The sequence below is a fragment of the Halichoeres trimaculatus genome, unplaced genomic scaffold, assembly GCF_033239565.1.
Source record: "Halichoeres trimaculatus isolate MK-OKI-2021-1 unplaced genomic scaffold, fHalTri1.1 fHalTri1_scaffold_11, whole genome shotgun sequence".
NCBI classification, from domain to species: domain Eukaryota; kingdom Metazoa; phylum Chordata; class Actinopteri; order Labriformes; family Labridae; genus Halichoeres; species Halichoeres trimaculatus.
This window is the reverse complement of record NW_027437189.1, coordinates 20,536,591-20,553,626: the sequence shown is the minus strand read 5'-3', so window position 1 is coordinate 20,553,626 and position 17,036 is coordinate 20,536,591. Positions and strand designations below refer to the sequence as shown.

Here is a 17,036-nt window from a genome sequence, read left to right as displayed (position 1 = left end):
TAACACTGCAATGATATGCAAAAAATATTTTAAAAACAAAATTATACTGAACTAAAAAAAAGCAGTCGGCGTGCATGAAAACCTCGAAATTGTGTTGTCAGAGCTGGCCGTAAAAGAACAGACAGTGTTTTGATGCTACACGTGAGATTTAAATTAAATGAGTAGCTGCCTTATCGAGACAAGGGAGGCCAGACACGTCGAGAGGACAGATTTATTATCAGTTTTTTTTGCAGGTGACGTAATTCGACCACAAAGCTGGGCAAGCTATCAAACAGGAAGAAATCTTTGCTGTCCTATCGACACCGACGACGGCTTGTGAGTACTGTTTTTACACATCAATGGCTCTGTGGGCAGAGCTAACGTTAGCTTTTCTAGATACATGCGACACTTTTTGTCTTACAACAACGGTTAAACTCATAACATAACGGCGACAGTTTAGTTGCCACTGTCATAGTACACTCAGAATTAACATATTACTGCGCTCGGGGATTAACAGTTGTTGACAGTTTGATTTGATTATGCGGGTAAACTAAGGGGAAGATGGTTCGTAATCTGACCAATCACAGCACTTCAAATTTAGCCCCGCCCTTCTGTGTAGTTTAGAATAATTCATCGAACACACTTCCGGACTCTGACCAGACAAATCGGTGGAGTTTAAGGTCGCGTGTTTTTGGTCGAATATAAATTTTGTAAACTTGACAATTGTATGTTGTAAATGACCTTATCGGTTCCCGAAATCATTCTCGTACATCCAAGGACATCATATTTGTAAAATAGTAGCAGCAGTACTTGTCCTTCGGCATGCTCCTTATGCTCCACCTTAACAAACCGATGTCAGTTTTTATGCAGCTTTTTTTTGCATTGACGTCAAGTGCATACAGCAGAAAACAGAGGCTTTCTTCATATTTTGTATGGTAGGAACTGAATATGGCCAGGTAGAGGGACACAGCTAGATATCTATAACAAACCTGACTGCGACAGCTCCTGACATTTCTCTCATCACGGCGAGGAGGAGACTGTGCTCGAGAAAAACAGCAACACCGCCACCGGTAATGAAAATTACTCTCTTATTCTGTCTGTTGCAATTCAGAAAGATCGAGTGGGGGTTGGGGTTCCTTCAGCTCACATAATAGGGACTGAAATGTGCTCATAATTGTGTTCTCAAAGATATCCCCGTGAAACGTGGTCTATTGTAGATAATAATTGTGCTTTAGCTCAACCTAAAACGATGTGTCGATGCTAGCGGCAGTTTTTTGGAAACCAGCCTTGGACGTACAGGATAAGTGGTTTACTTCACTGGATTGTGATGGGTTTTTCCACATACAACCGCATTTGCACAAATGTATTTATTTGCTTGGTGTTCTCTTTGGCATACGAGCAGATTTTTTATTCATAGAGGTACGTGGTAGGTTTGTTTATGGTCTTCTGTGTTATGGAAAATGGGATTCAGAGGTAATCGCCAGGCAGCTGTGGTGACATCTGAGAGGACTGCGTGGGACAGTGCAGGGTAGGTAGAGAGTGCTTCCACATGATACCATCATTGTGACACACGGATACTGAGTAAACTGTGTTGGACAGGACATACAGGTGAAACCCAACTCTGTGTACTGATAGTGTGTTGCTGTGTGTCAGCCTTGGAGGTTACATTTCTTTTCTGATTACTTGTTTAGATAAAATTGTTTCATTGTCTCAAAACCTCATTAATAATACACCCACACATGAATAATGAATTCTGAGGTTGATTAAAGGAGTCATGACTCAAATACTTTATCCATGTGTGACATGATGCTCATAGGGAATGAAAAAAACACCTATCTTCATATAGAAAGGTTAAGGGTGTTAAAAACATAAACCTTGAATCTCAGAAGTTAACAATCCCTCGTTTTAAACCTTCTAAACCAGCCATTCATATGCTTATTTTCTACTCCTGCAAGGCAAGTCATCATCAAATTCAGTATATTTGTAAGATTAAATGATTTCTGTGTTGGGCCTCTGTTGATTCTAATTTAGTCTTGGTCTGGTACCTCTTTCAGTTGTTTTTCACAGTGCATCCTAAATATCCAGACAACAACTTCAGAGTTGCCGCGTGATGATGGTTATGCAACATTCTGAAGAGTGTTCATCTTCATCTGAGCGCAGAGAGATGAGAGTACAAAGGCTAACTCATACTGCATCTTTCTCTACTCCCACCCTGCCCACCCGGGGCTGTAGCTGGGGATATGTTAGGGGGGTCGTAGCAATTAAACTCACTAGGCAGAAGTCATTGCAACAAGACAATCTGAGTCAGGCCGACAGTTGAGAGACCAGCATTGGTTTTATCACTGATTTGTAACAATGTGCATCCTCTAAGTTGCCAAATAGCGATTTAAACAACTTGACACTGAATAACCAGGCCAGGTTATTCAACGCCTGTGTGCAGGCAGGCAACCTACTCTTTGTGATCTCTGTCATGTTGGCCCTCTGTCACAGCTGTCAGGATGGATCCCAGAACAGTAACCACTGATAGACTGAATGTGACAGCCCTTGACAGCTGTCATAACACCTGCACCCCTGCAGTTTAATGAAGAAGACATTTTTATACATTAATAACATTGGTATTAACTGACATGAAATCTCTTTCTGCACGTTTCAGTTGCCTAAAGTGCGGCTAAGGCAAGAGCCCACGACCGCCACACCCGGCATCATGATGGAGGGGGGTATGCAGTTGCTCAACCGTGATGGCCACAGCATCTCGCACAACTCAAAGCGCCACTACCATGACTCCTTTGTGTCTATGAACAGGATGCGACAGCGTGGTTTGCTGTGTGACATTGTTCTTCATGTCTCCAACAAAGAAATCAAGGCACACAAAGTGGTGCTGGCATCCTGCAGCCCCTACTTCCACGCTATGTTTACCAGTAAGTTCAGGTCATCATTTTGCTCCTATACTTGCCACCTCTTCTTACAGAGCTTCTGGATTTCATCCCTGTAACCATTCAAGAACAGCATACTTGAGCTCTGATATCAAGCTGTGTAACATTTTGTTCTGATGATCAGGGTCCTTAGACCACACAACAACTTGTGTATGGAGAAAACACAAACACATCCTTTCAGAACCGTTGCTTCCCTTCCTGTCCCTGTCTGGGGCACAGGTGGTAGGCTGAGTCACGCATTTCCCCTGGCTGGACCTTTATAAGGATACAGAGTGTCTTCAGACAGTCACTTGTCTGGCCTTGAGACTCAGCTGCTCAGCTTCCCTTTGTCTGACCCAGTCCCTAATTAGCTTATAATCTTTTATGATCATCCCAACAGCAAAAAGCCCTACTCTCGGCACTGCAAAAGAACTGAAATCTTATCATGTGTTTTTGTCCTATTTTCAGTTAAACCAGTCCAGAAAAATGTCTTATACAAATTATTTAAAGACAAAAATGAGGTCTAAACTGCCTGTAACAAGTAAAAAAAAATCTGCCAGTGGGGTAAGAGAAATGTGCTTGTATAAAGTATTTATTCTAATCTTGACAAGCACATTTCTTTTACTCCACTGTCAGATTTTTTTACTTGTTACAGGGAGTTTAGACGTCAGTTTTGTCTTTAAAGAAGTTGAAATAAGACATTTTTTAATTAGACATTTTTTTCTGGACTGGTCAGACGAAAGGGGTTCATATCAAGTCTAAAAAGCAGGGATGCACTGATCCAACTTTTATGGTGCCAATACCGATACCAATACTTGGGCTTTGGTATCGATGGATACAGATCCAATACCATTGTTAATTGATAACCTGCATGCCCTATTGTGGGATAAGACTGGTGATGTTATGGGTAAAAGGCAAAAATGAGTAAATGGAATAACTGAAGGTAATATTTATTTCAACTATGAAATAATTCAAGGTTTACCATCAAAATAATTCTTCAGAATGTGCACAAGTTCTTCTAAAATGTAAACTTTTATACCCTGTTGACTGGTAATGCAGCTAAAAACAAAGCAAGTACATCAGAGGCAACATTTAAAATCAAGTAAGAAAGAGCAGCGGTGTAAAAAAGAAGGCATAGAGCAGTTTGCCTGGATCAGCACCATGGATTTCTTCCCACCGATACTGATCTAGCTTTTAGGGGCACCAATACACCAATATCGATACCACCTATCGGTATCGTGCATCCCTACTAAAAAGACAATTTTTGAAACTAAAAACAAGAGAAAAACACTTGATAGGGTTTCATTTTTTGGCAGAGTGAACTTAGTGATTGGACTTTCTTCCCATTAACAGGAGATAAAATGTTTGACTGTTGTTGATGTTGAAATGCTTGGCTTTTGACACAGAGCCCTGCAAGAAGTTGTGCAAGAGTGAATAGATTCAGGAATTTTAAACATCTCCACACACAGCACCTGATTAAATAGACACCAGACTGAGGTGGTGCTGTATACATGAAGATATTCCAAGTTCCAAGCTGCTCTTGTGTGCCATCCTGCAGATGAGATGTCAGAGAGTCGTCAGACCCATGTGACCCTCCATGACATTGACCCTCAGGCTTTGGAGCAGCTGGTCCAGTATGCCTACACAGCAGAGATCGTGGTTGGAGAGGGCAATGTGCAGGTAAGGTTGAAGACGTCAGGTCACCATCAGGGTGGTTAATACGTCCCACACACAGCAATTTCATATTTCTCTGCCTAGACATTGCTCCCAGCAGCGAGCCTGCTACAGCTCAATGGGGTGCGGGACGCCTGCTGCAAGTTCCTCCTCAGCCAGCTAGATCCCTCCAACTGCCTGGGCATCCGAGGATTCGCTGACACACATTCCTGCAGCGACCTGCTCAAGTCGGCACACAAGTATGTCCTGCAACACTTTGTGGAAGTGTCCAAGACTGAGGAGTTCATGCTGTTGCCCCTGAAACAGGTAGGGGATGCTTTTCCGTCTCACACTCTTTCTTCTGCGAACTGGAGCTTATAAAGAGGAAATGTAATGGTGGCAGATTAGGAGCCCTGCTATTTGAAGTCATATGAATTATTATTTATTAATATTAGAAACTTTTCTCAAAATATCAGTGGGTACAGCTGCAGGTTAACAAGAAAATTCTTTATATTATTACCACAATAGAAGCTGCAAAAGCATCCATGCTGTTAATTCTAGGGACCTCTCTTCACCCTAAGCTGGCTGCATCAATCACTGTCTCTCATGGTTTCATCATCCCACTGCGCTGCCATGGACTTCTCTATCTGGCACGCTAACCCTCACTTATTGTTCAGCTGGGCACAGCAGTGGTAGCACTTTCTTTCCTGTCTTGGAAGTGGTAATTAGGAAATGCCACTGACATTTTCACAGCTGCTGCACTGTTTATAGAGTGACAGAGACCGTTTTGCTTACTCCTCTGAGGTCATAATAGGGGTTTCTATTATGGTTACATGATTGAACTTTTGGCCCTTTCATCAAAGGGCTGTTGGGGCAGGTTTAAGGCCTGCTAACACAGTACAATACAGTATCAGCTATTCAGCTTGGTTGCCGTGGTCAGAGGTTTGGGTTTGCTTGTATAACCTGTTGAAAAAGCATGTGAGCAAGGCACCTGCCAAGTCCTGCTCTGGTTGGAGCTTCTAGTTGAGTACAGATCAGACTGGTTGTTCTGGCAGCTTTTAGGTGTGAATGCTTGGTGTTTTTTATTTTTTTGATCTTTTAATTTAAAAGAGTGTTTTTATTCTAGTCATTACCTTGGTGAAACAAAAAGTTAAAGAAGTATTGTACGTTCAGAATCCATAAATAACACAAAGGGTACCACTGAAAGTAAACACACTGAATCTGAACCTGCCATCATTCTGAAATCGATTTATAGGTCTGATAAGAGAATTGTGTGTGAAATCCCAAATCTGTCTCCATGTTTAAATTCAGTTTAAGAATTTGTTCAACCAAATAGAAGCCCAGCAGGTGGGGTAGAGTTCGTCTTCATATCATAATTGAGATGAAAATGGCATTATCTCTTCTATGATATGGTTTCTGTTCCAAAGAAAACCCTTTGGAGCTTCACCCAGTGACTGTGAATTAAAGTGTCAGTGAAAAGAAGTAACAAAATGCTGCAGCATCACTTCCCTATTATCTTCTCTCAAAGGAGCAATCCCCACAGCACCAAAGAGATTGTTCTCCATGTAAGTGTAAAATGCCAAGCTTCATCCTCTCTCGGTGTAGTCTTGAAAGCCATGAAACAGAATCTGCAATAGGACTGTGTGGGTACAGTCCATTAAAACTGAGAAAGTTAAGCTGTGGAAAGGCAGATTAAAAACAAACCATTTTCTTTTCTTTGTTACTATTCCTGCGTCTCTGTAGTTCTTTTTGGCTCAGTGCTGCATTCTGTCTCCAGCTGCCCTGTGTCTGTCATAAATCTGCACCACACCAGGATTTATGTAGTAGCTGCTCTAAAGGACTGAGCTCACAGAAGTGTGAAGTATGCCCCATAACCCTCCACATCATCTGCCATAGTATAGGAATAGGATAATCATGGCATGGCATGGCAATGACAAGACTGCTTTTGTGAGATCATAAAAACAACAGCCTCACTACAGCTTAATAATAAAGTCATATGAAGCATCTTGATGTTCAAATGCATCCCTCCATCCCCTGCTGCTGTGTGCTTTGAAACAAATTTCTTTCTCCACCAGCAGACTGACATTTGTTTAAGGTAATGTGATGCAGTATGTAAACACAGAGGCAAAGGAGCAGGGTTGAGCAGCAGCAGCAGCATTTTTCCTCTGTCTGACTGGATTAGTGGGAGCTGTTCCTGGGAGGCTGCTAACTGTTGCCCTGATCTGGCCGAGCAAGACAGCAGCAGCAGCTGGCTGCTCTGGCCCCACCCTGCCCTGCCAGCTTTGGGTTGATCTGGGAAGAGTGCCAGCCATCCTCTCAGACTGCAGCACTCGTGCCACAGACACACACACATGCATACATGCATATATTTGCAAATGAAATACTACACACCAAGACTACACACAATATGACTTAAGGTTTTTTGTAAATAGTACAAGTGACAACGGTGCCTGAAAGGATTCTGTTGTTCACCTTGAACTGATGTGCTCTGTTTAATGACTGATGCCATTTTGAAACAAGCCAGACAAAACTGAGGGCTGCTCATCCAAAAATGAGTCTGGAAAGAGTACAGCAGATCAAGGGTGGGAGAGGAAGAGGAGGAGGGAAGAGACGCTGTAGATTTGTGGAAAAAGTCATGTTCAGCACGCAGGAAATAATAAAAGTAATAATGTCACCCGTCAACACAATATTCTTCATGTGTGTTGTTTCATTTTTCCAGGAAAATTTTCTATCCCCTTTTTTTTTATTAACAGGGTATCGACCTGCAAGTATTTCCTGATGATCTATAAGTGACAGTGAAACAAATATTTATCAGGTTAATCTTTAAATGCTGATATAGAGTGTAACTGCCTGTTAACTTTGTCTTCTGCATCCAGGTTTTAGATTTGATTTCTAGTGACAATCTCAACGTGCCATCCGAGGAGGAGGTGTATCGAGCTGTGTTGAGCTGGGTCAAACATGATATAGATGGACGCAGGCAACATGTACCTTGGGTAAGACTTGCCTCATCAGGATTCTCTTATTCAGTTTTAGCAGTTCCTCTTTGTTTTAATAACTCCTACCCACAATCCTTCTCTCCTTGTTGTTAGCTGATGAAGTGTGTGCGGCTCCCCCTGCTGAGGAGAGACTTTCTAATGAGCAACGTGGACACAGAACTGCTGGTGCGTCACCACTCTGAGTGCAAAGACCTGCTGATCGAGGCTCTGAAGTACCACCTGATGCCTGAGCAAAGAGGAGTGCTCAGCAACAGCCGGACGCGCCCGCGGCGCTGTGAGGGTGCCAGCCCTGTGCTCTTTGCCGTCGGTCAGTGTGCCCCTGAAGGTACCCTCTTGGGTACACTTAGCTCTTTATGGTCATACACTAGTTAACTGTAGCTTCTAATGTGTGTCAGTGGTGATCTTGCTAGGAGATAAATATAACAGATCTGAATCAAGCGGCAACCTCTGGTCTAAGAATGAGAGACAATGCGGAAGTGCTAAAATCTGCTGTTTCTGGAGTGTTGGCTTGAGGCTGGCTCCGGAAGTACAAGAAGTCACATACACACCAAGCCAAAAAAAGCCATTTTCAAAGCAGAAATTAACCTATTTACAGCCTGGTTAAAAAAACATCTCCTGTCTGAGTCGCTAAGTTTACTACCGGTACCCACTGTACGGGGGCTGAATTTTTTATTAACTCGGAGGTTCAGAGGATATTAAGATTGCGAGCTCCCCCAATAAGAGGCACAGCTGAGGGTCACGTGACTGACAGGCGCCCGATGGCTGTAGGTCAGGGATCTCAAACTCGTGCCATGGAGGGCCAAGAGGCTGCAGGTTTTCTTTCCAACCAGAAACTCCACCAGCTGAATTCACTAATTACCTCACCTTCAAGCAGAGAGCAGGGACTAATCAGTGAATTCAGCTGGTGGAGTTTCTGGTTGGAACGAAAACCTGCAGCCTCTTGGCCCTCCATGGCACGAGTTTGAGACCCCTGCTGTAGGTGAAGCCCTTGCCACTACCAATATGGCCGCTATAGCTGATGTGCTTCATTTTCCGTTTCACAAACAGACGGGTTACGTCGGCGAGACTATGTCCATGTTTTATACAGCCTATGATCTGAATACATGAGACCATAGAATATCATGTAGTTTGTTAAATGCAAAATGCACACATAATTATAAACTCAAACATCTGTTTGAACAGCTCTAGCTGTTAAAAATAGCCTGTTAATGAATTGGAAAAATGTCGAATTGCTTTTTTTCTTTTTTATTTATCAAATTCTGTAAAAATTATTTTATTTTATTTAAAGATCATGTTGTCCAGCCTTTGTGTTTCAAAGTGAAACTTTTTTAATGACTTGTAAAAAAGTTTATAATAATCACAGAGCTCCTGATCATTTTTGATGCTCTTGAACCAAAACTAACATTTGCCGTTTATTTTATATCCTGTTTTGTGTATGTGTGCGTCTTTCTGAAGGTGGGGGGAGCCTGTTTGCCATCCATGGAGACTGTGAGGCGTATGACACCAGGACGGATCGCTGGCACATGGTGGCATCCATGTCCACTCGGCGGGCACGGGTGGGCGTGGCGGCTATTGGGAACAGACTTTATGCTGTTGGGGGGTGAGTAACTAAGAAACCTCTGTCATACAGAGACGGATGTAAACCAAACTCAGTTTAAATAGAAGCCTTGGCTGGCAGACAATTTACAAGTCAAATTTTTCTGAGTGGGCTTATGTAAAAGTTGTAAGACCTTGTATCTCGGGAAAGCTGTTTATGAGCTTCCAGTCTAATCCTTAATGCAAACCACCTCTTCTGCTTCTGTTGCTGCTTTGTATCTCCAGACGTTGCTGCCTCTTTCTATCATCTAAGATCAGTTTCTAATCTAACCTCTCAGGTATGATGGCACCTCAGACCTTGCAACTGTGGAGTCCTATGACCCCATTACTAACTCTTGGCAACCTGAGGTTTCCATGGGAACACGGCGGAGCTGTCTGGGTGTTGCAGTCCTGCATGGGCTGCTGTATGCTGCTGGGGGTTATGATGGAGCGTCATGCCTGAATAGGTACATCTACCCCGGCTTGTAGGGTGGTTACATCAGCCAGGTCTTAAGGTGTTAAAATATGGCCACTCTGGGGCATCATTTTGTTTTTTATCTCTTTCAGTGCAGAGCGGTATGATCCACTGACCAGTACTTGGACCTCAATTGCAGCTATGAGCACCCGTAGGAGATATGTTCGAGTAGCAACTCTAGGTAGGAGTTTGCTACAAACATGCTTGTGTGCACATTCCGTTTTCAGCATGTTTGTTTCCACTGTTTACATATTAATGAATAAAACCACACGGGAGTTACCAGCTGGGTATTAGACTGCTAATATTTACATTCTCAGTGTTTACTCCCTTTTCTCCTCCAGATGGCAGCTTGTATGCAGTGGGAGGTTATGACAGCTCTTCACATCTCGCAACCGTAGAGAAATATGACCCTCAGGTAAAATATGTGCTGTTGAATTCATTGTGAAAGTAACTGGTCTGTTGTTAGGTGACACAGAATACGCTGACAAGATCACACACTGTGGATGAATCCATGTCCATGTGACCGATGCTCATTCTCTTGATTTATTATACAGAGCAACACATGGACAGCCATCGCCAACATGCTGAGTAGACGCAGCAGTGCTGGGGTGGCGGTGCTGGATGGCATGCTGTATGTTGCTGGAGGCAATGACGGCACCAGCTGCCTGAACTCTGTGGAGCGGTTTAACCCCAAGACCAACACCTGGGAGGGAGTGGCCCCCATGAACATACGCAGGTTGGTTACTGTCTTTTTAACAAAATGATCAAATTCAGTGCAGAAAGGAAGTCTCTCACAAGTTTAACAAGGTAGGAGGTGAATGTAACCCTGCCAGCTCGATGTAAAAAATGACCTTGCAACATATCATTTTAATAGTGCTGGGCAAGTTAACGCGTTATTTTTGCGTTAACCCGTCAATCTATTAACGCCGTTGAATATTTTATCGCACATTAGTGCATGTTGCTCACATGCTTTTATTTTGTAAATGTCTGTTGCTGACCGCGGTGGAACCGGAAGTGAAATTGGCGGAAAAACACGATGAGTAACCAAAACAAGCATGTAGAAGAGGGGCAACGCCACGGAACTTAAAGGCGCTCGCCGCTTAGTGTATCAGTCCGCGCGCACGGCGTGCCAGATATAAACAAACGCAGGTAGTCTGCCAGGACAAAGAGACACGATGAGAACTAGAGCCTTATTTAGCTGTGTTTTTGTGTGAAAGTAACACGCTGAAAATTCTCTAAATAAAGCGTGAATGCAGACAGACATCAGAGTTTTTCGGTGGGAGTCCATTTATTTGTGTTTTTGGTCAAGTAAAATATGGCCCCGTCTGAGTGCAGAGGAGCAGGGAGGGGGTGTTTGGTGCGAGCGCCCTGGGCTTCTGCTGCACAAAAACACTGCTGTAGGGGTAATTTCTGCCCTAAACCTTGTGATAGGACCCAACTTGTTCCATCCCGGAGTATCACTTTAATGCCCTGACAGTGGCAATAAGGTTTAATTTTTTATTTACATTTTGTAAATTTGATTTGCACTAAATATGTGATTTAACTATTACTGTATAACAAGTACTGATTTAGTGTTTGCATGACAGATGTTATGGCACTTTCACAATGCGATTAAATATGATTAATCAGGGAAATCATGCGATTAATTACAATTGAAAGTTTTAATCATTGCCCAGCCCTACATTTTAAATCTGAGAAAAAAAGACAACGATGTAAGAAGTAATGGGGGCAGGAGGTGAGAAAGAAAGAGAACTGCAATGAGATGAGATGATGTTTGACAAAGAGCCAGGAATGGCTGCAGGGATTATAATTGAATGAGGCACACCTAAGCTATTGTGATGACTGGATTCTACTACTCATCTGCCCAGGTTGAACTTGTAATAACAAAAGGCTACAATACACTGGCCTCAAATTAACAGGGAACCATTTGTAAAGTATATCTGCTTTGACCTTTGTATCCATTCAAATTCCCGCTTGAGGGGGCTCAGATGATGTGTATTTCAGAAATACTGTGGCAACAACTAATTAAAAGATCAAGCTTTCCCTAAGCTTATGGCAAAGATAGAAGTTTAATAACAAAACTGCTTTGTGTATTGGGCTTGTCAAACTTTCATTCCTGATCTGGGAAAATCTGAAGTTTTCAGTGTGAGGGATTTGGTGCATTTGGATGCCTTGAGTGCCTAAACCTTCTTACAGCATAAACATCAAATGACCTATTTTCTAAAACACTCTGCTCTTTCTTAAGTCTTGGAAGATGAAACACTCACAGCATTGTATTGATGCAAGATCAGCATCTTGCAGAAATAAAAAGAGATAAAACAGTGTTTGGTCTGAGGAAAAACCAGCAGGATTACTGGTTCCCGAGGCCCCTGGTGACACACAGATGCTTTTGTTTTGTGTGAGTCAGTAGACAACAGGAGCAGAGAAACCTGACAACAGTCCGCTGTGCTGCCCTATGAATAACCCATGTGCTAATCAGCTGTGTGGCTTTCAGTGCTTTTTATATACAGTTGCTAAGGGAGGTGCGTTTACTCCTGTAACTATATAATGATATAGAATAACTATCTTGATAGTTTAACTGTTGCTTCAAATTCAACCCAAACATTTTTGACCAGATCCTCTGCAACATTATCAGAAAGATCTGTGTCTCTGTAAACAAATATTTACTTTTCAACTGGTCTCTGCTACAGTCAATAATTACCTGAAATACTGTTTTTCTTTCTCAGTGCCCCTCCATCTGGTAACACAGAGGAAGTTTGGGGTTTATTATAAGATTGTTTTTTGTAACTATTTAAAACTAAGTTTATAAAAGATCATATTTAGTGTCAAGGCTAGACATCAAAAGTTTTTTGTAGACCTGTTCTCACAAGCCCTTTAATCTCAATCTTTGGTTTCCAAGTTCTAGTTAGAATCAAATGTGGCATTGCATATGAAGTTTAGATGCATAATCAGTTTTCTGTTTTTTTAGGAGCACACATGACCTTGTGGCTATGGATGGCTGGTTATACGCAGTGGGCGGTAACGATGGCAGCTCCAGCCTTAACTCAATCGAGAAGTACAACCCGCGCAGCAACAAATGGGTCGCAGCATCCTGCATGTTCACACGGCGCAGCAGCGTAGGCGTTGCTGTGTTGGAGCTGCTGAACTTTCCACCTCCTTCCTCACCCACCCTCTCGGTGTCCTCCACCAGCCTTTGACACGGGGTCACCGCTTGGCTGACCTCAGCCCCTGCTGCTACAGCCCAGACTGGCTCTGGGAAGAGACGAAACTGCTCAGTTTAAGATGGGGTGGAGGAGGATACTGGGAGTGGACAGGTATGAATATGGAGGGAGAAGAGTGGGTGGAAGACAAGTAAGGTAGCTGGCTCCTTAGCTCACTTATCAAACAGTACCCTCCAGAATATGTGGCACTCTTGGTAAAGTCTTGCTGGCTTACGTTTATTTTTAGCACTTTAAGAAAGTAAGGAACTTTGAAGACAGTAATCCATGTGCAGTGCCCTTTAATCTCAAAAAGATATGTTACGGACGTAAATATTTTTTTTATGAATTAGCCAGATATATTACAAATGATCTACCATGATCCTCCTCAGATTTTTTTTAACTGTAAAAACAAAAACAGCTGCCCTTTACCAAGTTTGCCCTTTTAATCTTGACTGCACTGTATTTGATCTCAATGCCTATAACTACTTTACAGCTTCACCATACAGATACCAGCTTCCACTCCTGGGCAAAGATGTATTTACACCGACTGATCCTTCCTCCAGCTCCACAGTTTTCTAACCACTGCAGTGTTTGACACACTCATTGTGAAACGTGGTGGACACTCAATCCTGTCACCTGTGTAGTAAATGTCGTTGTCTTCTGCAGGAGCTTTCTTTTGATGTCTTTTTTTGCAATAATGTACAAAAAGATAAATTGAATGACTTTTATTTTGGAATGTAGCTTTTGACTGGTTATACCATGCATGTTTACATCTTGGCATTTACTCCTAACAGGAGAATAAAATGTTATAGTGCTGCTATGCCACACTAGGTGGCAGTAAGAGGCAACGTTAGAACCCTTTCCCCACACTGAAAGAAAGCGTGGACACAGATAGGTAAAAAGTTAGGCCCTCAGAACTGTAAATTTGTTTGGGTGTTTGTTTTTATTTATAGACACGATTGTTATGTTGAACTACACATATTTATGGAAATGTCAGAACCATAATATATTCCTTTTTGTTGAAGTTGCCTTGAGAAGGAAAGCACTCAGAACTTTGTCTATTTAAGTCTTGGAGTATTATAATTTAGAGTTTTGTAATGTCAACAGAAGTGAGGAAGAGAATGTGAGAAATGTGGTCCTTCAGTTCGGGTGTTCTGAGTGTTTTTCCTGGTTAAGAGGACTGAATGTTGCATTTTCATGTGCAACATTTGCTTTTCATTTCATAGTATTTCTTCACTGCCACAAACAAGATCTCACATGAGACTGGATTTAATGTCTTTCATATTTGTGCAAAAGACTTAAGTTTATTGCAGATCTATTGACATGCTTGTGAAACAACTCTTTACTGTCCTTAATACTTCCTCTAAACAATATATGAACAGAAATGAAGGTTTATGTTATCGTTGGATAAATGACAGGAAAGTACTAGTTCACCTGACGTGTTCCAACACTCAACACTAATGAGTAATGCTGTCGACACTTGGTGCTGTCATATTCCATTCCACACTATCAAGTGTGATGTCTTGTTATATTACCTCACTGTTGAAATGTATCTAGCTCAAAGTTAAACTAAAAACAATTTCCAGCTTAGTGTATACCAGCTTTACAACATGTGGCAGGTGATATCTTACATGATTGAGTCTTTTTGACTCTGGTTCACGTGCAGTGCAGAGATACCATTCCAAAACTTCTGAGAAGTTACCTTTTTTTTCCTTATTTCAAAGGATTTTGTTAACCCCATTTTATTTGTTTAAACCCTTGTTTTTTTTATTTCTGTTACCTAGTAGAAATGGGCTGTAATGGTTTAATGGAGCTTTTAAGATGAAGAGAAAGGCGCACAAACCACAGAAAACTAAGGCCTCCATTTTGTTGACTGAACTGTAAATAGAGAAGATGCTATCTTAAATCCATGTGTGCAATTTCAAAGTGACTGTAGCTTCTTTTTTGTCTGTCTTCAATGTGGTGATAATTGTTTACCTATATTTATTTATGAGAAACCTTATATTATTGAATTTTGCACTGTTGCGAAATGGAGCAATACACTGTAAAAAAAAAAAAAAAAAAAAAAAAAAAGAAGACGAAGAAGAAATAAAGTTGTTTTCAAATGCGATTACTGTCTTGACAAGTTTGAACACATGCAAACATATCCTGCAACTTGAAGCAGCAGTTATTTCCCCTGCATCTGCAAACATACAGCATTCACACCATGTCAGTTCAGTTTGCTAGAAAAGCTCAGTTTCTAAGAAGAACACAAGCACACACAGACTCACACACAGGTTGTGTTGCTAGCTGTTTGTTGCTAGGTTTACCATACAGTGTTGCTTGGTACCTTCCTAACATACTCTTCTTTCATAGTGATCCGAGCTGACAGCTGAACACTCTCACTTTACCCTTCTTGACCTCAGTCTCATGGCATTCACACCTGTGGCTGCCTCCGCTCGCACTCAAACCTATGAACTCCCACTCTCCCAAAACACTTGAAAAAACAGGCCAAATATACACAAAGCAAATCACCTACAGATCTCAATGAGGAGCAAGAGTGAACAAATTTCCTAAAGAGGTAACTTGACTGTCTACTTTGGAGAAAAGCCCAAGGAATATCATTGATATTAGAGCGCTCGAGCCAGACTTCTGACTGTAGCTTTAGACAGCATCAACAGAATCCTTTATGGTGGTTGCAGAAAGTCGTAAAATATTGAGGTAAGCAGCTAAAAACTGATTTAATATTATCACAAGATGGACAATAACAGTGATACATGTTAAAGCTCTGCAGAATAATTCACAAGATGCATTTTTCATACGTTTGTACATGCTCTATTGCTATTTTGGGGTTGGATGCAGGAACTGACTCCACTCTATTTTCTGTATGATCAAAAAAAGCTTTAAACAATAGCATATTATCTTAACATTAGAGTTATCTAAACACCGTAAATTATAGCCAGCTAGTACAGAAAATCTACCATCACCTCTTCAGGTCATAGTGTCAAACAAAGCTTAGTTAACAGGTTTTTCATTGTTATCTTTTAAGTAATGGAAAGACGTGGGAGCGGGATTTCTTCTTCTGACTACCACTATAACAGAGTGTTGTAAAAACTAAAAATGAAAAATAACATAAACATTCTGGGTGACACCTTCTTTAAAGAGTTTGTGACTGGATATGATGTATTTCCTTTGTAATAATGATGCCTCCTTTTGACCTGCTAAAGCAAACCAGACCAGGAGAATGGTCTGTTTTCATAGAGAGTGTTTAAATCTCTTTCACTGCTGTCAATATGTTGGATTAGACCTAGTGAGTCACACAATGTATGATAAGCAGTTTTTATCAATTCATTAATTTATTTATTTATTTATTTTTCCACGGTGAAAAAGCATAAATAAGAAGTGGCACTTAAAAAACATGCACAAAAAAAGAAAGAAAAACAAACAAACAAACAAACAAACAAAACTCAAGGCAATTACATACATATAAAGAATTAAAAATAACAACCACCAATACACACACACACACACACACACACACACACACACACACACACACACACACACACACACACACACACACACACACACACACACACACACACACACACACACACACACACACACACACACACGTACACAAAGAGAGATGCACAGACAATTTAAAATCTGACAGTGTTTCTTAAGTTTAACCACAGTATTCCCACAATTGTATACATCATAACTGTAGTTCAAATTAAATCCTTTCCCTTTTTGCTGATTTGAAAACATCTTTAGTCAGACAATAAAAATGAACGATACTGCCCCAACTTCAAGTCATACTCCTCCACCTTGTCTAGAAGCCTGTCTGATAATCATTCTATGGCAGCAAACTGGCCAAGAGAGGTGTACCATGATGATAAAACTGGTGCTGAGGAGACCTTCTGTTCTTAAACTAGATTTTTTCTGCTTAACATGAGGTTGTGTGGGTCCATCTACAAGTGGTGAAGCCAGGTTACTTAAAGCAGAAGGGTCATCCAAAAAAAAAAAGGCCGCGAGCGAAGGGGATATCCTGACCAGTATTTTTTTCTACAGTGGTGTGTATCCCTGGTCAAAACTCCTCAACTCTGGAATGTGATTCATACACTGTAAACTTGTAATTTTGTTTAAAAAGCTGACAGCAAAGTCTAACAGATGGTAAGTTTGCCAGTTCAATGAAGGAAGAGGGAGAATTTTACTTATGTAATGCTTGTAGAAGACAGGATCAGAGGGACAGAACATACCACTT

The 17,036-nt window shown here is 41.4% G+C and overlaps 1 protein-coding gene across 2 annotated transcripts; it reads left to right on the top strand.

Annotated features, from left to right (window-relative positions):
- Positions 1 to 63: 63 nt before the first annotated feature.
- On the top strand, positions 64 to 14,860 carry klhl17 (kelch-like family member 17). Of its 2 annotated transcripts, none has more exons than XM_074680756.1 (12): positions 64 to 315; positions 2,633 to 2,897; positions 4,450 to 4,571; positions 4,650 to 4,871; positions 7,421 to 7,537; positions 7,634 to 7,847; positions 8,996 to 9,140; positions 9,415 to 9,582; positions 9,683 to 9,771; positions 9,932 to 10,005; positions 10,145 to 10,326; positions 12,559 to 14,860. In XM_074680756.1, exons 2-12 carry the CDS (start codon positions 2,684 to 2,686, stop codon positions 12,785 to 12,787), a joined length of 1,776 nt encoding a protein of 591 aa, XP_074536857.1. In that variant the 5' UTR covers positions 64 to 315; positions 2,633 to 2,683; the 3' UTR covers positions 12,788 to 14,860. The 2 variants fall into 2 exon arrangements, with proteins under 2 accessions (XP_074536857.1, XP_074536858.1); XM_074680757.1 differs by lacking the exon at positions 64 to 315 and adding an exon at positions 374 to 1,049.
- The last annotated feature ends 2,176 nt before the right edge of the window (positions 14,861 to 17,036 follow it).